Source organism: Acromyrmex echinatior, chromosome 11 (genome assembly GCF_024713525.1).
Source record: "Acromyrmex echinatior isolate Ae372 chromosome 11, ASM2471352v2, whole genome shotgun sequence".
NCBI classification, from domain to species: domain Eukaryota; kingdom Metazoa; phylum Arthropoda; class Insecta; order Hymenoptera; family Formicidae; genus Acromyrmex; species Acromyrmex echinatior.
In genome coordinates this window covers 10943474-10969458 of record NC_141862.1, presented here as the reverse complement: position 1 = coordinate 10969458, position 25985 = coordinate 10943474, and the positions used below count along the sequence as shown (strand labels likewise).

At 32.6% G+C, this 25985-nt stretch overlaps 2 protein-coding genes and 2 long non-coding RNA genes across 6 annotated transcripts; 2 read left to right on the top strand and 2 right to left on the bottom strand.

The window, feature by feature from the left end:
* The first annotated feature begins 199 nt into the window (after window positions 1-199).
* Window positions 200-5360, top strand: Tsen2 (tRNA splicing endonuclease subunit 2). The gene is made up of 6 exons (XM_011060125.2): window positions 200-355; window positions 866-1037; window positions 1103-1253; window positions 1434-2093; window positions 2303-2463; window positions 2572-5360. Exons 2-6 carry the CDS (start codon window positions 873-875, stop codon window positions 2743-2745), a joined length of 1311 nt encoding a protein of 436 aa, XP_011058427.1. The 5' UTR covers window positions 200-355; window positions 866-872; the 3' UTR covers window positions 2746-5360.
* LOC105148418 (uncharacterized) lies at window positions 3565-25718 on the top strand. 3 transcript variants are annotated; one of them, XM_087411552.1, is made up of 11 exons: window positions 3585-3693; window positions 16038-16083; window positions 16566-16657; window positions 16938-17111; window positions 18302-18543; window positions 18852-19004; window positions 20974-21355; window positions 22152-22305; window positions 22499-23075; window positions 23302-24107; window positions 24391-25718. In XM_087411552.1, the coding sequence occupies exons 3-11, from the start codon at window positions 16615-16617 to the stop codon at window positions 24725-24727; spliced, it is 2868 nt and encodes a 955-aa protein (XP_087267678.1). In that variant the 5' UTR covers window positions 3585-3693; window positions 16038-16083; window positions 16566-16614; the 3' UTR covers window positions 24728-25718. The 3 variants fall into 3 exon arrangements, with proteins under 3 accessions (XP_011058428.2, XP_087267678.1, XP_011058430.2); XM_011060126.2 differs by lacking the exon at window positions 16038-16083 and having other exon boundaries at window positions 3565-3693; XM_011060128.2 differs by lacking the exons at window positions 3585-3693; window positions 16038-16083 and adding an exon at window positions 11822-12436.
* LOC147908145 (uncharacterized) lies at window positions 15407-16559 on the bottom strand. The gene is made up of 3 exons (XR_015546807.1): window positions 16155-16559; window positions 16001-16070; window positions 15407-15854 (listed from the first exon to the last, which is right to left on the bottom strand). It is a non-coding gene; the product is annotated as an uncharacterized LOC147908145 (long non-coding RNA).
* LOC147908144 (uncharacterized) lies at window positions 17018-23385 on the bottom strand. Its single transcript, XR_015546806.1, has 3 exons — window positions 23262-23385; window positions 17623-17892; window positions 17018-17155 (listed from the first exon to the last, which is right to left on the bottom strand). It is a non-coding gene; the product is annotated as an uncharacterized LOC147908144 (long non-coding RNA).
* Window positions 25719-25985: the final 267 nt, after the last annotated feature.

Sequence of the window (25985 nt, the reverse complement as noted above, 5' to 3'; positions counted from 1 at the left end):
TTTTTATATACGTCATTGGCTCTTTGCCCTTCTTTTATACTACCTTTTGTTTATATATATATATATATATATATATATATATATATATATATATATATATATATATATAATCAGAACATTATTCAACTATTATATATATATTTAAATGTAATATGATGAAGATTAAGTAAAGGTCTGTTTTTTTTATATATATTGAATATATAACTTATACCTTTGTTGAAACTTAGCAAAAAAGAAAGTAGTTTTAGTTGGTCTAGCAATAAAAAAAAACTTTAGATGTCGGCACGTGTTTTACTCTTAACTTAACCTCTAAAGTTTACTCCCAATCTGAAGCCATCAGCTATTATTAAAGAGGGTAAGTCTTTTCTTTCAATAATCAGTAATGAATAGTATAAACATAAAAATATATTTTCCTTGTTTTATATTATATTTAAGATATATTTCAAATTCTGCATAATATAATTTTTGAATAAAGGAATCAATTTTTATTTTCGTATAGGTTATTTTTTGTTATATCCTTTATATGAAAAATTAATCATTGTAACTTTTATATAAAGTTAATTGTTGTATCTTCATGAAGAGAAAAAAATCTCTTACTTAAAAGAATTATTCATTATTTAGCATTGAGAAACTCATTTATTTTTTAACCAAAGATTAAGCTCTGAGTTACAGTCTTAATTTAATTTTTTAATTTATTTTATATTCCATTATATAGTTGCGAGTTGTTAGACAGTTTATTTGTTTATTAATTTTTATTAATAATTAATAACAATACAAAAATTTATAACTCTCTTCAGCAGATATCTTACAAAATATTTGAATGATATAACTAATATTTTTCTAAAACTTCATTATCTGCTTGTAGTTAAAACATGAATCTGCGAGAACCAAAAAGGAAAAGAACAAAATTAAAACCACGATTGCCATTTCCCATTCTATTGAATGAAACACAAGAATGGCCAATGTATACTGCACATCTTACAGACATAGGATCTTGTATAATTGAACCTGAAGAGATGACAGCAGTACATTCTATGGTAAAGTTAAATTTTATCAGAGTAATTTTTCCTATGAACAACAGAACGAATATTTGTGTTTGTAGGGATTTTTTGGTAAAGGATCGTTGTCACGTAGTTATCCATCATTTGGCAAAGCAAGGTACGGAACACCACCAGTTGTTCGGAACAGACAGTGGCTTTGCAGACAAAAATGGCTTAAAGAAGTCCAAGAATTAAATTCTACCGAATACAAAGGTATGTAATAAAAAATATTTTGTGACTTATACAATATATCTTGTTTCAAAGTATTATAAGAATGAAAATAATACCTTATAAAATAATATAATAAAATATATAGATTAATACACACAACTATAAAGTAATAAAATATAAAGTAATATTGAAAAATAGTGAAAATTTATTACGTAATTGCAGATGATAAAGCAATTGCTCAATACGAGGAAAGAAATATCCCGGATGAAGAGAACATTGGCGACATTATTGAAATTCCATCAAATTCTATTGAAAACGGAAGCAAGCAGAGAAATGAGATAGACACAAAAAACACAGAGATCGATGAAGTTACTCTAGATTCCGCAGAAGAGGATGACATATGTGTCATTGTTAATAGAGACTCGATTCAATGTGATAACGCTGAAAGCTCGTCAAGCACTCATGATGATAAGAACAATTCAGAAGAAAGACTGGAGGAGGAAGATCACTGGAAATTATATAACGATTTCAAAAACGATTGCATGAATGAGGATGACAATCAACATGGAAAATTATTAGTGTTGCCAGATAGCGACTCAGACACTGAGAATTATTTAAAAAATATTAAACCAAGAATCGAGAACGAAGGTTTTCCTATTCGAGAGGCTCTGCATCTCACCTTTGAAGAGACCTTTTTCCTTCTTTTTGGATTAGGTTGCTTGCAACTGATTCACTTCGACGGTAGTCTGCTAGATATCAACAGCGCGTGGTTATATTTTTGCAAAGAAAAGCCAGATTTTATACAGAAATATGTAGTTTACCATTATTATAGGAGCAAAGGTTGGGTTGTCAAGCCTGGCTTAAAATATGGTGGTGATTTCTGTTAGTACTTTTTTAATTACTTGTTCTTTGAAAATGTATTATAAAAACGCTTTTATATTATTAATTTATAATTTTTTTTATATTGATAGTATTTTATTATTTAAAAAATCCTTTTTCTCTTTAATCTTTTTTTTTTCTTTTCGTAATATTGAAAATATTTTTCTTCTTTTTACGTTATCATTATTTTATTCGAAATACTTTTGTTTCAGTACTTTATAAGGAGGGACCACCATTTTATCACGCTTCTTACATCATTATGATAGAAGTAGCGGATGCAGACTCTTTAGTTATAGATCCTACTGTGTCCTCGCGATCCATAACGTGGAATAATTTGTTTGGATTTGAAAGACTGTCCGAAACTGCTGCTAAGGTAAACGTGAATTTATCTATTACGTATATGTGTATGGATTTAAAGAAAGTTATTTCTAATTTTCTGTGAAATTTTTAATTTATTTTATGTTTGTTATGCGAATAACAGGAAATACTTTTCGCCCAAGTTTTATGGCCGTCGTCAGTATCTCGAGATATCAATATGACTAGTCCCGAAATACTTTCCGAATTCACAGTGAGAGAAATACTTTGGCGTAGATGGAATCCGAAACAACATCGAGAAGACATTCCCATCGAAGAAGAGGACGAAGATTCGTATTAAAAGATTTTTAAATTATTTACATACATTATATTTAAATCTTGTTTTATAAGATCCTATAAATTATTTTATATATAAATTTTTTATTACATTAAGACTGCAGACACATTGATATATGTATATATAATTTCTTTATTAAAAAGCTATGTATATATGTTGCATTAAAATATAGTGTGGATCGTCATATAATGTTTTATAAAAAAGTAAATGATTTTTTTTATAAAAATAATTCCTTATAGATTTCCTAATTGCACGATATAAGCATATATAAAAGATTATTTTGTATTTATATTGTAATAATTGTTGATTGTCACAATATACATTAATAATGTAGCATTTTAATAATGCAAGAATTGCGTAAGATATAATATCTAAAATTAATTACGCAGATTATTTTATTGTAACCAAATAATCTACATGATAACATTATATTATATTTACATATTACATATAGAAATATATTTACATATATTTACATATAGAAATATTAATGTCTAATTTTGAGATATTTACACATACATGGGATAACTGAGAGTTATCAATGTCACTAAATCTAACGATAAAAGTGAGAAATTCAGGAAATGTTAAATATATTATGAGATATTTATATAAATATTACATACAATGCCTATAATATCAATCATAGCGATCATAATGGAATACTATTAAATCTCTGAATTCTATGCGAAGCATTCCGAGCACTCAGCGTGGTGTTCAGCCGAATCGAATCCGTGTCTTTATCAGCGATCGACGATCCGCGAGGAGGTATCGTTTGCGGTACTCGCCAAGTGAAAGCAAACTACGATCGCGAGAGCCCCCACGACTCAGGGCTCCATGCAGTCAGTCTGAGGTGAGCTGGGAGCTGGCATGCCGAGTGCTGTGCATCGTGAGTTGTCAACGAGTTGAGCATCTCTAAATCAAGCCCAGGATAATTGCGTTCTTCGCGATCCGGTATGTAGAGATCATTTAAATACTCTACTTTGTTATTCCTGTCAAACCTTGCGTCGCTTGATAGAATAATTGTTAAAAGTCTCCGTGCTTGTATCATTTAAAATTTCTATATTTTACATGATATTGCTAAATAATATTAATTTTATAATACAGAAATATGTTTATTAATATTTTATTCTTTATATATGTATATGTGTGTGTGTGCGTGCGTGCGTGTGTGTGTGCGTGCGTGCGTGTGTGTGTGCGTGCGTGCGTGCGTGTGTGCATGCGTGCGTGTGTGCATGCGTGTGTATTTTTTTTTATGCATATTTTATCATTTTCTATGTCACATAAGAATTTATCTTATTCACATTTTTTTTCATGTAAGATTTAGTTTCTAATTTTTTTTTAGAATATAACACTTATATTTTTAATTTAATTACATAAATTTTTTACTGTTTTTTTTTAATCTAATAAGTTTATAAAATAAAATTTTTATTATTACAAATTAAAAACTTATTGTTTTTATCATTGTCAGTTAAACATTAACTGTAGCACTTAAACAACTTTATATTTTTTAAAATCATATTTATAAGAAATGTCAATCGATTAACTTTAATTGTTTATGGAAACAATATCAAGGTAAACATCTAGTGAAGATGTTCAGAGATATTTTAAAACATTTGTATTATTTATGAAGCAGAAAGAGATGATCCTATTTTTATACATGTGTAGTTACGTTCGATTTAAATTTCGCGCCCAGAAAATTGTAATCCGGAAATCAATTAAATTAAACTGAAGTAAGTCGCGAAATTTAAAACTTTTTGAAATTCAAATTTTGCAATTTACTTCGTTAGGTTTCGATTCACGTTTTTTTTTTTCAACTTGATGGAATCACTCAGAATGAATTAAAAAAGAAGTAACTTACGGAATACACTCATGCACATGTACGGTATACACATCGCATTTTCGGCATGAAAGATGTTCGAGGACAAACGATCAGGGCAACTAATGAATAAAGAATCGTGTCACTTTCATGTAAGCTGAATACGAGAGAAAGCGCGAGAGAGTATTCATCCGTCTAATTTGCAGAGTATTTCATCTGCGTTTAATTTGTAGAAGCAGAGATGATGCGACGAAATTTTCCAATTAAGAAAGTAAGAACGACACCGAACTAAACTTCTTTAATTATTGCAAGAGAGATTAAACTTTTAACGCGACAGTGTTTCGACTTTTTTAAAATTTCAAAGAAATCTAAAAATTTAATTCTCTTATCAATATAATAATATTTAATTTATTAAATATAATTTAATTTATTAAAAAGACATTTAACAAGAAAATCAATTGTTTCATTCCTTGAAATCTAAAAGATTCGTGACTGCTTTTTAATAAAATTTTGGTTATAAGATACATATTTAAATACAGATGATTCAGCATTTTTATTGTATTATTATAATCGTACGATTCCACTTTTTTATCGTGTTACATTAACTATAACAGCGATAATTGCTTTGATATTTCTAAACTATAATCATAACGCATTGTATCTGAAATCTACAGAAAAAAATCCAATAACAAACAGGAGATTTTCTCAAAAGCGTCTCGTTTTATTTAAAAATGATAATTCTTGATCGAACGAAAATGTGATCCCGGACGAAAATTCTCCAACCGCAAAAAAAAACGAAGAATACTGTCTACAAGATACACGTAGATCGCAGAAATATTTCTTACGAACGATCGCGTGCCGTAAACGACGAGTGAATGTCATCCTCGTCTCACGATTCGCCTGGGAATTCAGTCGCATCCGAGACAACGATGCGTTCAGCAACAAATAAGCTTGCTGCCCGATAATATCAAAGTTACCTGAAGCAAAATTTTGAATGAGTCACTTCGACCTTTAATTACCATCCACCTTTGACTATCAGAATTCGAGATGAATGAACCGGATAATTGATTAAAAAAGAGAAACACATAAATTGTTTTAATTATTCTTGACAGTATTTTTTAATCGTCAATATACACATCCATTAAATCACGTATCACGATATCTACTAATTTTTAAGACATTTAAAAGGAAGTTTTCTTCTTAGAGAAAGAAACAGACATTGGACAATGTCTATAAAAAATATTTTTATTAATAATTGCTCTTATGAATTTATTAATTATTATTTTCTTTGTTATTAATTGTTAGAAAAATAATAATTAAGAATAATCAATTCTTTCAATTGTTAAAGCTGTTAATGTCACTTTTGATGCATTTGCCTATCGCTTTGATACTACCTTGTATAATCTAGATGTAACTTCGACGAGGAAGATAGTGGACACCCTGTATATCCCTTAACTGTAAAGCTGAACGAGATTCAAGTGAAAGTGTATAACTGTTTGCACCGTCTATACATTCCCTACATCCTTGCGTCGAGGTACTCTTAGTTGTAATTGGGATATCGCTTATGTTACGTTGCGTTATATTACGTGCGCAGTACGTCTGATGTACGATATGTGCGTGAAAAAATGAGAGTAACTGTATCGATTAGCATATTTCGACACAAAATAACTTTCACTCAGATCTGATAAATTTTGAAGCTGTAGCTTTAGCTTTTGGAATAAAAATTTAATAATCTTTTTTAAATCTCATACCACATCTCTGTTAAAGAACAGATAACCTAGTCTTGTTTCTTCCAATGTAAGATTATAATTTTAATCATCTCGGTTCAACTTACTTTTAATCTTTTTCAAATTTCTAGAAAAAGCTGAACAATTAATTGAGAATAAAATTAAACTAAATTGGTAGAAACGAGCATTAATGTCATAAATGAAAAATAATCTTTTCTTTTAATTCTGCCTGAAAAACGATTATTTGTAAATATCATTCAATTAATTATTATTATCCTTTTAAAAGTATGATTTATATATTTTATAACAATATGATAATGATCAACAACTATTTCTAAATATGACAAACGACTACAAATTCTCATTTACAGATGTAATCACGGATGTAAAAAAAGTGGCAGTAAAAAGTGAAGTTTCAGAAAAAAGGCAAAACTTCCAATAAATATTTTTACTTTCTATTTTTAATTGTTACTTTCAGATAGACAAGTCCAACGATATTTATTTTAATTAAACAAAAATTTATTTATATTAATAATTATAACTGTTACAAGAGATTCACAGAGACCTGGTCTTACATATTTCTTGCTCATAATATACGCTCTAGATAGTTTATATTACTTTAACCCGTAAATTTTCAGGTTTTAGTGTTTTTACAATTTATTCGTTCCCGTTCCTATCTCGACAATTCCAGTTCGACGTATTACGAAAAAGTTCGTAAGAAGTGTGACTTGCGATCGCCCGACATATCGTTCTTTCGGCTCACCGAGTAGCCTACTTGATCGCGTCGGTTGTTTCCATTCGGGGCCGATGGAGAGCGATTGCTTAATGGCATTCCTGAGAAACCTAAGTTTGCTTTCTAAGCGAGGTCCCCGGTCACGTGCGACCAGGTCCGATCCGCGCGGGTATTTCTGTTCCGACACGTGCGACTTGTCGTCCGTACTCGTGATCTTACGCGCAATCCGCGTGTGCGTCCGTACGAGGGATACGTTCACTGCTCCCGTTTTCGCACACGCCCAGCGATACGCTTTTGCCACTGCCTCGGTGTAACATAGCCGTGTGATTACCGCGAAGGGCGTAATTACGGAACAGAGAGGAACTGTTGCAATTCTCCATTGACCCTGAACGTAACACAGATTTTTTTTTTAATTAGAACGGATGAAGATCAAACGTCAGATTTTACCGAGACTTGTTTTGTTCGGAAACGATGACTCATTTGTTAAAAAAATTTAATGTTACGTTAATTTTTTATATGTACGTGTAATTTACATTATTTTATTTTATCTAAATTGTAAACTTAGAGTTAATCTAAAATCGACCAGTTCATATTTCTACTTGATAGTATATCAAATTTTGTGTAAAAAAAAGAACGAAAAGAGAAGGGAAAGGCAGAAGAAATCATTTATAATTCCAGATCGATCTGCAATTTTATCTTTGATTAATGCTTGTTTCTACCAATGTAGATTAACCTTTAACCTTAATTGGTTCAACTTACTCTTCATCTTTTTTTAATTCTTAGAACTAGAAAAAGATGAAAAATTATTTGAACTGAGATTATAACTGAATTACACTGATAGAAACGGGTATATAAGTGGTACTCAATCTGATCGCGCAGTTTACAATTTTAGATCTTGTTTTATATTCGATGAAACGTAATTTTATCTGCACGCACGCTGTTACCTCTCGAATTATAGCGCTCTTTCATTTCGCATGAGACTCGATCGTTGTAGTAAGAATATAATTACGAGTTAGCGGCTCGTGCGTTTCCAGCGCGATGCTCTCGCGGGAACGAGTGCAATTTTACGTGGCGTTAACGATTGTATTACGTGTGCACTTGCGCTGGTGGAAAGTAAGATAAAATTCGTGGAACACGTATGCACACGTGCAGAGTTTCCGAGTGAAATCTGCTGGCTTCCGCTTCCGACTCGATCTTGCCGTGTCTTGTCGCGGATCAGTTTAGATCCGCGACGAGGGAGAGAAATGGAATCTGGATCGATCGACCGCAAGCCGCGTGATCAGGAAACAATTAAGGAATAACCAGCAACGCTGTTTGCCATAAGCGGCAGAGAATTTACACACATTGCTAATCGCATGTACTTGCCACCACGTGATATCTTAACGTCCTTAATGCATGTTTTTCTCCCTTTTTTTTTGTGATTATATGCAAGATATCTCGCTAATGAATTGATAATTAGTTTTATAAATGTAAACAAATGTGCATCGAGAAAGATGTCTGGTTCAAAATGGACGAACAGGAAGATTCTGATTATCACTTAGAAGTCCGATTATTTCAACTAAAAGATTTAATCAGAGAATTCTCCATTTTCAATTAGAATTCCAATTTAATTTAATCAGACCATTTTTTTCAATATGGAATATACTCTCCATTAGTAAATCAACTTTATAGACCGGTCTCGCCACGTCCAGTTTATTTTATCGGTTAAATTGATCGATGAAATTTTAGACTCACCAATTGCAAAACTTAAAACTGATTGTACTATTTTGTTTTTGTCATTTCTGCAAATTATAATTCATTTATGTAAAATATAATACTTTTAATTAATAATTAAGTAGTACGTTTAACTAAAATAATTAAGAAATTAGGATAGAAACGATAAGCTTTTTCAGTTTTGCAATTGACATTTTTTTAAATTTAATCCAATAAAGTTAACCAGAGGGAGATCGGTCCTGCCTACATTCTCAGAATAATTATTTATTATATTATTATTGCACAATAGTCGTTTCCTCATTGTCTCGAAACCCCGATTTAAAGATGTCGTTGCAAAATTCGCGACGAATAACCGCACAGTCATTAATCCTTCCGTTGCCAAATCGCGAACAAATACTTAATCGAAAACCAGAGGCGCGAGATCGTGCATCGCAGATTACGACTGCGTCGTAATGCGTATGGGTACTTTGTCATTCGTGAAAATAAGTCTCCGTTTTGCAAGTCCGATACACGCGAGGGATTTTAAAAACGTAAGTCTCTCCATATGCGCGTGCATTTTCTTTTCTTCTCGCGTTCGCACGAGCGAACGAACGAGCATTGCGAGCGATTTCTGCGGATTTCGTAAGCGCGATTGCCTACCGACGGGGTTTTGCGGTAAACTCCGACAATCTGCAGAGCGGATATCGGATGATCTGGAGGCAAGAAGATAATAAAATTTGCGACACCCGTTCATTATCCCGCCGCAAATTTTAAATTTCTTCTCTTTTCAAATAATGATTTAGGCCCACTTCCACCAACGCAGATTAATCTCGATTCAACTTTACTCTTTGTTTTTTTCTTTCTAAGTTCTAAAGATTGGAAAAAGACAAAGAGTAAGTTGAAAACCGAGATTAGTAGAAATTAAAGTTAATCCACAATACATTATGTGGAAATGGGCATTAATCATATTCATTTAATATATTAACATAAGTATTGTAATTTGCTGGAGTTTAATGTACTCTCTAATTTCTTTGGAGTAGAATTTTACTGTAAAGAGTGAAAATTGAGCCAGTCTTGAAAAAGAGTGGCTCGATTTTCAATCTTTAAGAGTGAGATTTCACTCTTTAGAATGAAATTCATTTTAAAAGTTTTAGAGAGCAAACATGTTCGATCATTTTAAATGATAAATATTGAACGTCGTTTCGCTATAATTAATTTAATTATATTAATTTAATTTGTATTTATTATTCGACTACAATTAATTTAATTAATTACTTAAAGTACGTTTACTTTCATTTTGCTGGAGAACGTTCATCGAACTCTAATAAAATAATCTTAAGGAAGGTTCAAGAAGCTAACAGAGAGCGAATTGTAAGGAATAAATTAAGAAGTGATGAATTAGCAGCTACAGAGAGAGATCGCAGATTTTCAAGAAGGGATCCTCTTCATCTCTTCGGAAGGTCACGCGACGCAGGACATTCAATTAAAAATAGTTGTCCTCGGGACAAAAGTGAAAAAAAAAACGTCGTAACGTCGTAACAAAACCAGCGAAACCTCATGAACGACCATGATCTCTCTGGGAAGGTGAAAAAGTCAACGTCCGTCATTTGTCGCGAAGATGCGCAGACAATGAAACCCACGTTTCTCTCTGTTTCCAATTTCACTTCGCCGATAAATTATCTGATAAATTATCTATTTCTAAAAGAAAATTCGTACCTAGGAAGTGGATGAAACTTGTAACACGGAAATGATTACGTGATAAAAGAGGCTCGGAGATCTTTTGAGAGAATAACGGCCGAATTAATCAATAACGTTTGTTCCTGGGAAAAAGGATCAGCGATAATGTATCAGCCGGCTGTCCGTTAAAGTAACGTGCGAGGATTCTCTCTCCGTAGAGAATTAACCTTTTCCAGCTAAAAGAAGAATAAAAAGTCGCATGCATGGGAAAGTGTTTTTCCGAGAATTCTCAGAGTTCGCTGAATTGTGATTAAGCTTGTTTAGAATCGTCTCGCTTAGAAGACGCATGCATAAGTAGATTGCGTCAAATATACGTAAATTCGTTAAGGAAGAAATTACCGTTTATGTGAATTTAAATGTCACGTGGAAGAAAACTTTCCTCCCTGTCTTTTATCTGGTTTTATCTGGTTTAATCGAAAATTTGCATTAAACAAGAACACATTTTCAGTCTTCCTTAATCAATACTTTATTCTGTCTTGTCTTATTTCCCTTATCTACTAAACGTAGTGATCCAATACATTGAAAAAATATTAAACTTTAAAAAATATATTATTAATTTATTAATTTGATATAATAATTCTGATTTCATTATTTTGAGTAAATATTTTTTTAGTAGAAGTAAATGTTTAATTAGTATTATTTTAGTATTATTATTTAAAGAAATATGTATTTAGATTTAGGAATTCTTTTTAGTGTAGGAAATTTTCAAATTTATTTCGTCTTCGCGTTTAAAGTTCACGATCATCACGTTGGTTCAAGTGGAGTTCAAGCAAATATGCGGACGTAATTTCGCACGACTCCGTTTCTGGAGACACGAATATGTTAATGTTGTTACTTAAATGGCTTCATCTGATTTATTGATCTGTTTTCAGAGCGGCTTCTCACGCTGTTTTCGATGTATTTTCGCTTAGTGAGAGAGACATGATGATGTTTCCAAAAGAGGAGCAATGACTGGAAGAAAACTGATTAACATGTCGGCCGAGTGAGAAATGAAGAGCCTTTCGAAAGCGAAACGAACTGTTCGTACTGCTCGTACTGTAGCGAATCGACAAAAGTAATATGTCAACGGTAAAAAATTTCCACTCCGAAGACTTGGTTATAAAATCTCTGATAACATCATGACTGCAATATGGCTGCAATAATGAATAGAATTTATACTATTTTAACTCAGATACATTATAAATTATCATTCATTATTTATTATAAATTATATGATAAAATTCATTATTTATTTTAGCTATTTATCAAAAAATATCCTAAGTTTGTTTGCATTCCTTATTATTAAATAATTCATTATTAAGGAAAAAAATATTAATCAGTTTTATTGAAATGTATGTCTTTATATTATTAGTAATTACATTTACACGACGCCTTAATTGGATTTAATAACATCCTTAATTATGAAACTGGCTAATCACAGCTACTCCTCTGAAGAATAGAATGACTATAATTGACCAATTTTATAACTACGGTTATTAATCTCAATTAAAGGTAAATGTATGGTAGCCATTGTGTCAAAAAATATATAAATTATCCATTTAACTAAAAAATAATTCAGCAAATAAGTTATAGATATTATTTATTTATGATTAAGGTAGGAAGGCGCAAGATTCAAAGTTCGAATTTTAGAGAGATGAGAAATTGCATCGAGAGCATCTTTTACATTCATCCGAAAGAGAAAAGTGTCGAAAACATAACTATAAGAATACGTACGTAGGCAGGTGATTCCTGAGGCCCAGTTAATGGTCGATGGACTCGGCGATCTCGAGCTGACCATGATCTTGAGCGATCGAGCGGACAAACACCATTCCTGCTGTTGATAACCGGCTTTTCATATTTTGAGACGGGCTTTCGCCCAGATCGTTACTCTTGACCACGAAATTTACGCTCACGAACGTACTAAATTAGTCGGTCTCCAACACATTGTTCGGTCGCTAATTTTTATCAAGATGGGACAATCATATTTATGACAATCCGAAACTCCGCAACGTAAGATATATTTCCGTTTCCTTAATGTTCGATCGTTCTATTTATATTATAGACAATTCGTTGTTTGCATATACTTTATAATTTTTTAATTAATATAATAAATTAAATTAAAATATAAAGAAGTGTTACGTAATTATGTAAAAAATAGCAAGTAGAAAGGGAGAGAGTTTCTCATAAAGTATAAATTATTTTTAAACATAAATCACACTAAGGTTTCTTCTCTTCGTGCGTCATAGAATATTGCTTTGTGCATTTTGCGTTTCTTTCCGCAAGAAAACACATTTTGATCAGAAACAGTTGTAAGAAACAGTCGCGCGGACGTGCGGGAAAGGGTTCACTCGAATGCTCGACCGAGATTTACGCACGTTGCAGCACGGTATTTCTTTTTTACAGGTCATTACACATACCACGCACGTATGTGTACGATAGAGTAGAATAGAACGAGAGAGTAGAGCCACTCCTCTTTACCTTCACGCGAGTTGGAGTATGATTCGTTATCATTGTGGATACTTTGAATTCTCGCAGTGATTATTTTCTACTGTTTTGTCTCAGTCTCTATATTTATTTATTTATTTATTTATTTATTTATTTATTTATTTTTATTCATAACATACGAATTTGGAAAACTAAGATTTCTTCGTATTGACATTATCATTTATAAACGAAACAATATACAATTAATAATTCAAATATAATATTTATATAATAAAAAAGGACGGTATATTAATTAGATTATATATATATATATATATATATATATATATATATATATATATCAATTATATTGTAATTAATAATCAAATAGTTTCTCACATAACACAGTTCTCCAAATGACATCCTGAGAGAACGCCCATAAAATATCCTAAGATATATTTTCTATGCTTTTAATTTAAATTCCACATAAAAATGCTACTATACGGATGGCGATAAATTAATATCTTTTATATTACTTTTATGGCGATGAATAGGTTCTCCATTTGATAGGTTACGTATGATCCGCAAATTCTCACACATTTTCGCCTCGCAATAATTCGCCGCGTAGTACCCTATCATCAGAAACAGTTCTCGCGATAGAAGCGTGGCGTTTGTGCTTTTCAGTTTCAGCTGGAGCCGTTATTTACTGCTCGCCGAGATCAGCCGCGATGCAGTCGTGAGAGAACGGGTGAAAGGAGCGCTCTCGCGATTCTGTGATGCTGCACCGCTACTCTGATTCCCCCGATTGCGATTCTGAGTCTCCAGGAAAAAGATGCCGGTTTAAAAGATCGCTCCTGCAAGACCGCCTCTGACGGAAGTATTTCGCGCTTCGCGGTGTTTAGGAAAAGGAAAGCAGCGAAAGTGCGGTCGAACGAGTCTTTCGCATGAAAAATGCATAAGCCATAAAATGAATAATTATAAGAGTTAAACAAATTAGAATACGCAAATTGCCAATGGACGATTAAGAATTAAGATCGAGAAGTTTCACGAGTTCGACGATGAAAATTAACGACAAATTTGGCTGATCTCAAGTGGCTTTTTAAACGCGATAATTATAATTATAATTCAAAACTCAAGCAATTCAGAATGCACAATTGGAAAGGATGAACAATATTATCTTTCATTGGCTTTACTAAGGATTGTCTTCGCATTGTCCAAGGTTGCCATAGTTAAAAGAATGTTTAGTAAATCCGAGACACCCTGTATATCGGCAATCAGCGATGCAAAGGCACGCACTATAACGGCATACAACACGCTATAAGAATAGATTTAAAAAAATGATACATTACCATGGTAAAAATTTTTCTCAGAATTTTTCATATATATTAATTATGCAAGATTTCTAAGATTTCTAAGATTTTTTGTAAGTATAATTTCTGGTGTTACAAAATTTTTAAAAATTTTTAAATATTTTTTTTTAATTTGATGAGAAATTTGATGAAAAAAATTTTTTTTTAAATAGGATGAAAAATTTCAGAATATTTTAGAATTCACTTGTATGAAAAATTCTGAGAGAAGATGTAAACTTTCCGAATCTTTCTGAGTATTTCTGAAAAATGTTCCAATTCATATAAAAATTACGAAAAAAATTTTCGTCAGGATAAAGCTACATCTTTAGACCTCTATCCCAACGAGCACACAAAAGTCAACAAAAAATTAAAATAACTTTATTTTAATTCTTAACATCTATAAACAATTAAATTTTGTAATAAAAAAATTATCATTTTGTGATTTTCTCTTGATTTGGTGTTCCTTAGAATTTTATAACTCTTAACAATAATAACGATATAATTTATCGTTGTTGCGCAGCTTTTTTCACCGTGTAAAACCTACGCAACGACACTAATAACACCGTTACTATCGTTAAGAGTTACAGGATGGAAGCATAAAGATGCATCTTTAATGTCATTTTAACGTCAAAATAACGGCAAATAACGTTAACTTGATGGTAATAAAGAATTACAAAATACAGGAACCTTAATGTCATTTTAACATTAAATAACGACAAATTTTGCCCAGATAACAAACTAACGCTACTTGTCGTCACTTTGACATCAAGATGTAGCATGTCAAAATGACAAGTAGCATCAATTTGTTACCCGGAAAAAAGTGCGTGCCATATTGCGCTTTTCGAGCCGCCTGCGTCAATTCGATTTGATATCACAGATCTTGGGTGTGCCTACTCTCCGGAGGCACCTCTTACCATTGTTTCGGGTTAAAACGATTACCGGCAAGGCGGTGCTTGTGCGTTACGTAATGATCTCGTCGAGCGTGCGCGCGAGTGCGCACTTTCCTCGCCGCGATTATGTTAGCGTAGCTATTACGTTAGTCTCACACAGGATGTTTTCCGAACGAGCTCATGCCTCACAATGCTCATGCTTGAGCAGATAGCGATCGGGCGAGAAGGAAATTTTTTAACTTACGACACTCGATTGCCTCAGACAGTCGCGAAATTGCTCCGATCTTTCATTCTTTTCACTCACCGGCATTCAATAGCGATGAATTAAAATTCGATGGACAATGTCAATGTTTTACGTAAATGATAGTTTTGTCCACAGAGAAATCAAAGAAATAAAATATCGGGTGATATTAAAATATAAAGAATCAAGAAATATTTAATCAACAATTATTAAAACTTCTTATTGAAAAAATAAAGATTTAATTTTAATTAACATTTCATTTAATTTTAAATTAAATTTTAATTTAATTTAATTTAACTTGTTATGTTAATTAATTTTAATTTAATTAAAATGTCCAATTATATAAATGAAACGAACATTTGTTAAAAAGAGAAATTTATTACAATAACAATCGAAGAGATATCATTAAATCCGCTTGTCGATGTCACTGTCTATTGAAATCATCTCTTCCGTAAAGAAACGGAGATGTAACTGCGTAAATCCGAGGTCGACCTCTTGCGTAGGAGAATTGATAATTAGCAATCCTGTAGAGATGAACACACAAAGATAATCAACAAGATGTTATTTCTAATGAAGCAAAATCCGCCGACATTTTTACATAATCGTTAATTGTTAAGAGAGAGGAAAAGTAACGGTGCTTTGCAAAATAACGGTAATGTATCATATTTACGCGATTGATGTAACACGCAATTTTTATCCTGTTCCAGGAGATGATTATAAGAGGCTGATTGCACGTTCAACTGCAATAATTGCGTAATTATCTGAGAATTATCGCTCGATTCTCTCATAATCATAGAAAATATTAAATAATAAATGTAACTCACAAATTTTTCTGTTGAACATTAAAATAGAGTTATAAATATATATCTTTGCCGTATTTTTTGCCGTATTTTTTGCAACAATATTTTTCTATATTCGCATACATTTTTATTTTGTCGAATGAGCCCAAACAACACAAATGTCTAAAAATGAAATATAAGGCGTTTTAAAATAGCTTAAAACATTTTTTTAAAAGATATTTAAAAGACATTTTTAAGACGTCTTACCTCGATTTTAGACTTTTTGTTGTTTGGGCGGTGACGTGATATATTTTCATTGCATATATTATGTAAAACAATGTTGCTATTATAATGATTATTGTGTATATTAAACACTGGATTGTCACACGCAAAATGATTAACGTAACTATAAAATTTTTTTGTTTTATATTTTTATTGTGTTATTCACTCTTTCAGATTCTGCGAGATTCGTGTGTCCGCTTAGGATGAGATCAGACTGAGCGCAATGACATCGAGATATTTCGTGTTCGTCGCAGCTCTAGCGTATGGTGAGTGCATTGATGTCATCGCTGAATTTTACAGAATTTTGAGTAAAATGCTTCCTGTTTCAAGATTCATTTCTTAAATCTTCGGTTAACTGCATCGCAAGCAAAAAATTATTGATCAAAAAGTACAACGTTTCCTTTCTTATCAATTTTTATTAATTCCCTTCAGCCTCGTATACATAAAATATAATTACATAATATTATATATTCTATGAAGAGAATTTTTATAATAAATTGTTAGGTGAATTACGACATAGAACTGATTTTTATGAGCTGACTTTAGTTGCAGTGTCCACCGCGCAAGTTTATAACAGCCACTCAGAGGATGCAGTTGCAGCGATCGAGCCAGCAGCTGCAAATAATGATTTCATCACACAAACTGTCTATGGCTTCCTGGACTTTACCACGACAATCGGCAATACGGTGATGGTCTTCAGTCCTCAAAGCGCTCCTCCAGGTAACATTTGCAAAGTTTTATTTACTCGAATGATTACATCAAAGCTGCAAAAATTGAAATTACATTCAGTTATTGCAATAATAATTAATAAAATTATAAAAATAGTAAAATTACAAAAAAATTATTTAAAATTATTAAAAATACACTATATATATTTATAGACATTTACACGTCATTATAATGATTTTGTGATATCTTTTATGAGGGTATTTATCTATTTTGTAAAACTATTGATAAGTAATTTACACTCATTATCTTTTGCTTATAATTATAACTGTAAGGTATCTATAGCGCTTAAGGGGATAACATTCCAAAGCACATAATCAATAACAATTTATCTATTTATCTTGACTATTAATTAGTACGAAAAAGAATTTCATCGAGAAGTTCTAAAGAGAGAATTCTTTGAAAAACAAATGTCGAGGGCTGTCGTAATTTCGGTAAGTAGAAAATTCGCAATTCGTAATCATGTCAAGCGATTTTGAATTGTGGATATAATGCCAGAAAATACCTTCTAACAAATGTAATCAACACTTTTATTATGCCGTGCTCGTTCATGGACTCTGATCCTTCGGTTATAATAAGGATGAATCCTTGAAATCCTTGAACTGAAGAGTACTATAGTACTGTATATACGCAAGATGAGCCTTGGCGAGGGACATCGGGTATCAATCTCTTTAGCATATCGCTGTCCGGGTTTGCGTACAAATCATGCTAATTGTTCACTTCATGACTCTCTTCTCCTTGACTTTTCAAATCGCCCACTCAAAGCTGTTTGCTTCTTTTTTATAAATAAAGATTTTACAAATAATTGTAATAAAATAATTATAATAAAACTGTAAATAAAAATTGAAATTTAATATCAATTTACAGCATAATTATAAGTAAAATAATATAATGTATATCTTTTTTTAGCTTTAAAAGAATTATAAGAATGTAATTTAAATGTGATGGAATTAAAATAAGAAATAATATGGATAACGCCGCACAATAAAATTGAAAGTTGAGAAAAAAGATTTTCACATATCTTGAATCCTTTCTTTCTCAAAGGATAAGGAATTTGACCGAGACCTTCGGTGTGGGTGTCGGGACATGCTTTTTTAGTCTCGTTTTCGCGATTCACACATTCGACCTCACAGAAGTACGATTTTTATTCTTGTCAGGTATGCAAATGAGTCGTTCATTTTCAGAAGGAGGCATTGTGAAGAAGATCACGTCTCCCACGCCAGCGATTCACACAAAGCCAACGACAGAGCAGCAGCCGAAGAAAAATGTCCCCGACATCCAGCCCAGCAAGACGCACAAGGCCGAAGATCAGGGCGATGAAACGAAGAAGCAGATAAAGGGCACGAAGATCATCGTGAATTCCGTGGTCGAGCAGAACGTAGTGAATCCATCCGAGAATGCCCCACCGAAACCGACCAAGAATCAGGTGAGAACGGAATAACGCTGTACAGGATATCCTGTCATTATATATATATTATGTGAACGCCTAATTCTTTTTTAAGGTCAACTTTTTTTTATAATTGTCTTTAGTCATTTAATACATGAAATATTCTCCGTACAATAATTTTAATACATTTATACAGTATATAGTAATTTATAGATTTTTAAAATAATTATATATTCAAATTATATACATTGCAGTTTAATTTTGTAATTAAATTATTATAATAAATTAAGTAAATAAGACATTATATATTGAAAAGTCCGCCTAATTATTTATCATAATTCGCACAGGAGTCAAATAAACAGACGAAGACACCCACACTGTCATCAGTGGTTCAGATACGTGCTAAGGATGAAACTCCAGGCGTGAAGAACAATCTCGCTGAACCTGAATATGATTTTCTCTCAAAGCAGCCGACAGAAGTGATCGACGAGACATACAAGGTATGTAAATGTAGATCACGAAAATAAAGCAAATGCCATGTAAATGCATAAATTATTAGTTCCTCGTTCTTGAAACTTTAGAATATGTACTTTTATATTATTTAATTGTGTATTATGTTTTAGAGTTATTGTACATAACAATTACATTTTACACTTTTTTAATAATTTCCTGGCCTCCTTTTAATATTTTCTAACTGGATCAAATGAATAACGGATCTGCTTTCTCTGCTAGTGAAATAAGTGGAGAAAATGACATATTTAAAATATGTGTCATACTTTAAAATATGCAATATATATTAAAATAATATTTTTCAAAATATAATATTTTTATCTTTAAATTATTAGTTTATATTTTGACATTTTATTTTTAACGATAGAGTGATATTTTAAGATTATATTGGATTAGTCATACTTTTATAGCCATATAATATATGTATATAATTGATAATATATATTAGCCAGAGCTACTCCCCGAAATTTGTCCTTTGACTTTTTGACTAAATTGATATCAGCGTGAAGTTGGTCCCCCTAATTTTTGAAAAAATTAACTTTCTACAGCTCATTCGATCACACATATATGCACATTTTGAAAAACTATCGAAACGAAAATCTATTGATTGAGAGTTAAATCTAGTTTGTTCGTGGTTGAGGAATTGAATGTGATATTAGAAATCTAAAAATGTTTTTTAATAGCTTTATTATCAGAAGTGTGCAAAATACGAAATGTGTATACATGTGCAAACAATAAAGCAATCGAATAAGCTATAGATAATTCTTTCTTTGGGGGATCAACTTTACAAGGGTTAAATCGGGTCGATAGCTTACTTTAAAATAAATTGCGAAGACAAATCTTACATTTTATAACTTTATCCAGTCTTATATTACATGAAGAGAAAATATCTAAAATATGATCTAATTTGTTAAAAATGTGGCATTGGCTCTTTCGGAATCCAGCCAACAATTTCGCGCTCGCGAGATCCGTTATTAATTCTCCACGCTCGATCGCAGAGACAGGAAATCAGATATCCTGTTTATAAAGTAACATTGATCTTCGGCGCGTGAGCAGGAACCGCGAGAAATGAAAACTGAGAATCTGAGAGATTTCATATCCCTATAATTACTGCTAAACTGGATCGCTGAAACTGGATTCAATGAACGGATGTCGTCGCTAAAACGAATTCCGCGATTGCATTCTAGTCTGAATATCCGATAAAAAATGGATCATCTAGCTAGCGGGATGAGAAGGTCATAGCAAAAACAATGCTCAGCTTTACCATAAAATTGCGCAACTGGACATCCCGCAAGCAACTTTCTCGATAACTTGCGCGCGAAGCCGCCGCGAAATTATACGCGAAATAATCGCATCGGTGTAATTTTCCGCATGCCGTAATCGATTTCCTATCCGATCCTTTCTAGCTGCCCTCCTCCCTCCGTTCGTTCCTCAGTTCTGATGATCGGCGTGAAAGTCCGATCTTACAAATACATAAATCGGTTTCACCCGCGAAGCGCGACGAACACGCTTTTTCAACAATATTTTCCAGCATTACTGCATCTCAAATATTTTATTGCATTTAAATCGAGTTATTATCATATTCTTTTATGTGTATACATAAAATTATTATTTAAATATTATTAATTATTAGGTGTTGGAATTAATTCGTAGCGTTTTACAAGTGATGGGAAGTACTTTCATTAATGTATTTTTTAATGCTCATGTGAAATAAATAATATTTTTTCATTAAAAACGCTACGAATTAATTCCAACACCTAATATTATATAAATAATTATTTAAATTATTAAATAATTATTTTTTTACTTTACTTACAGTATAGTGTATACCATCTACCAAATAAATGCTGAATGATTCTTTTTAATACTCTACAATTGTTTACTTACATAATTAATGTCATTTATCTTTAATGACATATATGACATCTTTTATTTAATTATAATTCTGATTTTTGACAGCTGATCAACCTGCGACCATCGTCGAAAGTTCATCACAAACCACGTGCCACTCCGCGAAGGGACAAAGAGAACCCAACTGGTCTGGTAACCAAGTTGGGCGGCACCATCGTAAAGGATGGACTCACCACCGTGCATGAGACTAGCGTGATCGGAACTTATATCAATGGAAAATATGCCCAGGTATTGCAGAGCTCATCAAGAATCCTAACAGCACCGGTTGCACCAGTAGCTGATGGTAAGATTCGACCCTCCAACACCAATCGCATCCTGAAAACTATTGGTCCTCAGCATGGTAAGCTCAAGCCGCAGCTGGAGCCCACTCCAACCAATCAGCAACAGGACGAATCTTCGCTACCTTTGGAGGCTCTTTTCGAACCTTCCGGTGTGTATTTCATGATAGCTTTTATAAATTTTATGTTGCGTTTAAATTTTTTTGTGTAAAATCTAATAGCAAATTTGTTAAATTATATAATATAATAATATAATAATTTTTTAAATAAAAATGTTAGTGTTTTATATAGAAATATAAAACTAATCTCATAACATTTTTCCTCATGATGCACAGAAATTTTTTAATCTTTAAAAACAAAAAATTTTTAATATTTTTTAAATTTTTTACCAGTTCCAAAAATTTTAGTTTATTTCGCTTTCAAAATAATACAATTTGTAACGTGTGATAATAATTGCAAGCTAAAAAGTATTAATTAATGACTTCAATTATCTTATTGGACTAAATCAGTGTAGTAAAGAGAAATCAATATAGAACTAAAACTCTACTCTATATTAATTTTTTTACTCTCAATAAAATTTATAACAGGCATAAAATTTTTTTAATAATTTTTGAGAAATAGATTGATTAATTTTTAAGATTGAAAACAAGACCGTTTATGTCAAATAACATTACTTTAAATACGAAGCGCTACTACTGTTGAGATGTTGAACTAATATATATATATATATTCATATAAATGAATTAATTTTAGAAATGATAATTACGTGTCGATATGGTTGTCGGATTTTCAACGCAATCAATCTGAAATATAATCCCCCCAAATTTCCCAAATTAATCTTAAAAAACTGTAATAAACTTATTGCGAAAAATATTGCCTTGGCCGGGAATCGAATCCGGATCTCTTACATTCCGTGCGAGCGTCCGTGATTAATTTTTATTCCATTAGACACTCCAGTACGATCAACACGAAAGCCGTCGACTCCCAATAATTTAATCAGACCTAAATTCCGAAACAAGATTATCGATGAATACGATAACAGTGAACCACAGCAAACGAGGACCGGAAAGAATCGCTCCAGCACGACTCGACCAAATTATAAGTGAGTGTTAATGGAATAGTACAATTCAAAAAGCAAATTGATAAATTATTTATCTGCTTTCTTTTTGTTTTATCAATCATTAATATTTTATCATGCTGTCTGTTTCTTATAACTTAAAAAACATAATACATAACATAAATAAACATAATAATTTGACATGACTATTCTCTTTTATAATCATCTCTCTCTTCAGAAATCGTCCCGCAACTACCACTACTGAAGCACCCATTAGTCGCCGTCGCAGCGGTTTTCGACCGAACAATCAATCCCCTAATTCACCCTCAAAACAGTTGACGAAATCGAAGAACAGCGATCAGCAGTCGTCAACGACGGTCAGTCTTCTGCCTAAGGTGAAGCTACCGAGGACGCAAGGTCGCTGGTCATATAAGACCACACCGAAACCAAGAATCATGATTCGTAAGCAGGTGGATGAAGAAGATTTGCGAACGTCGACTGAGTCGAGTACAACAGAATTGGTTCCCGGGGCAATCTTTGATGAGCAAGGCAAGACGGCAACGATGATCAATGTTGCTCCAATCTCATCTAGCGGCACTAATGTTGCCCAGAGGAAAGAACTGTCCTTGACGGACGACGAGTTAGATCCCAGTGAAAGCGAAGACGTGGCTAGTGTCAGCATGCAACAGGATCAGCAGCATCCTGGAGAACAGATTCTACCAATAGAAACGCTCAACGTGGAAATCTCTACTGCGGCGGATCTCGACAATGTATACTTCGAGATTGCCACTATCAAATCGCCTTACTCTTTCCAGGTAAGTTTTTTCTATTTTATTTTAATATTTATTTATTTATCTACCAATTGGACTGAATGAAATGGTAATAAATATATCCAAGAATCTCATACAAAAATTAATTAAAATTATTGGCTTTTGATTTGTATCACGTTTGCGACTTGATATTAATTCTTTAAACTACTATAAATCATAATATATAATCACTAAATTATAGATCTGATAACTAAAGATGTTCTCTCTTCAGGTAGGAACACTCCGAAACACTCGCTACATCACGGTGACCTCCACCATCAAGAAAACGTTTGCGACGGCTGAACCGAGCAGCTCAATTTCACCTACCGAACCACTCACGGAGAACATCCTAGCGAATACTGGGGCTGCCTACGAGTCGACCTTGCCACTTGACTCGTCTGTCGCGACATTACCAGCGATCTCTCTAGACGCCGCCCAGGCGACACCGCCATTAGAAACGCTGACAGAGACATTCTCAACTACTCAAACGTTGCTAAAGACGCATATGTTACCAGTGATCTACGCCGGCAACAGCACCACTCGATTGACCTTAGTGCAAACGTATAACATCGCCCGAGTGGTGACGGCAATAAAGACGCTGCCGCCGATGGAAATCTATCAATTTATTCCGAGTAAAACATTGAACGAATTCAACTCGAAGCTCGACGAAGCTGGCAGCGAACTACATCTCGAGCTCGAATTTGGTGACGATGATCGCGATGACGAAGACGTTCCAAAGAGAGTGGTAGTGCCCAACAACGATTCCGATGCCGACCTGGACATTTTTAAGTCGGCATCGCCGTCCAAGATCAAGAGCGACACTGCAACCAGCAGCAATATAGAGCCTCAGCTAACCCCGGAACAGGCCCAACAATTAGCACTGCTGAAATACTTTGGTCAACCACAACTCCAGGTCATCACTACATCCAAACCAGTAATCACCTTGGAGACGTTGTACGAATCGCACGTGATTCCTGTGGTAAACTCTGGAAATACTATCTACTCAACACTGACAAGGCCAGTCGGCACTGTACCAAAGTCAGTATCTCTTATTCCAAATACTTTTAATAAGCCAATTTTTTTTTTTTACATAATTGATATATATAAATGAAATTGGACGTTATATGCATAAATTAAATAATAATATTTAAAGTATTTAGTAAATTATATGCGTTTGCAAGTATTTCATATTATTCTATACATTACATTATATTTTATTTATATGTATTTTTTATATGCATTATATATAAAATACATAATATATAATATTGATCATAATATATTGATCATAATATATCTTTGTCGCATTTTTCTGCTTCAGAACATCCTACGAATATGGCACATCTACTTTAAATCCAGTGTTGCAACCACAAGTACAACAAGTGCCGCAACTGCCGCTGTTCCCGCAGCAGCCGCAATTCACGGTGACAAGCGCGCCCATAGTCACTCAGACTCTAGCTACCATATCTGACTCGCGAGTGCTTAAACTTACCTTCGGCGCCAAAACCGCCTACACCACTCTCTTCTCTACAAGGGTCGTGCCTACCGAACTCACTACCTATATCACCAACACGGTACCGGTGCAGCCAACGGTACCAGCGTATCCTGGTTACTATCCCGCGCCGGTGCCCTATCCACCCTTTCCCTTCGTCGGTTAGATTTCGTCCTTTGACTCTTTCGAGCTCTTAGCGGTCCATTTCGATTGCATTCAATCATCATATTTGCTCTCTTCCGAGAGCTGGATATTAACTTTAATTAACTTTATAATATACAAAAGAAGAGAGACACGCATCCTAATCCAGGATACGATTGGATATAGTCCTAATTTAGACACAAAAGTTATACTAATATTATAAGAACGTCATCATGACCTTATTTGTCGCTTATAAGTTCATTCATAGGTAATAAATGAAGTGATGATAACGCCTTATAAAATGTTATTATGACTCTCTGCTTGGGAAACAATTTTATTTAATGGCTTTTTCCTGATAATCCTTTCGATAAAAGTATGATATATTCTGCACGTCGATTTACATTAATTGTGAAAATTGAACGTTTCATAAATAGTGATCGTATAATTGTGACTTATGATAGACTAATATTATTAAGGATAGTTTTGTCCATTTTTAAAGCGATCTCACCATTTCATTTCATCCAAATTGTCTTTATTTACAAATGGCATGCAAGAAAAATCAACATGTCGCTTATGACACATTTCTCACTTATGACGTCACGATTCAAATGGCTGGAGTGAGTACTCAGGAGACATAAATTTAAAAATTTTCTCTTTTTAAAAATAAATATTAATAAATTTATTCATATCAGATTATTAAGAATGAGAATGTCAGCGCTGCAAATCTACGCTGTTCTTTAATATAGTAGCAGTTCTCTAATTTCACATAATTGCAATTCTGTAATAAATGGGCTAATGCACGTTATTACTAACAGAACATATAAGAACGCAATTTCCAAAAGAAAAAATTATAAGTAACTTCGAAATATTTGATAATAAAACGTTGGCGATGATTGCAATCGAACGGCATTATTGTAAATAAATTATTGATTATAATATATTGTATGTCGTATATTGTGTATGTATACTGCGTATTTTTGTAAATAAATAAAACAAAAACGTGAGTTACGTGAAAACATACGAAGTAATTTGCTAATAAAATATAGGTTTAAAATAAATATAAGTTTAAAATGTAATAAAATGGACAATATAACAATTTTATGAAAAATAGAATATAATTAATAATATTAATATGATAAATTAAAATGACAAAAAGTTTGAAACGGTAATAATCAAAATTTTATCATCATTGTACCATTATTATTTCTATCTATTTCAATTCCAAAAACTGTAACATGTACTTTGATAAGCAAAGAGAATAATTAAAAATTACTTAATTCCAT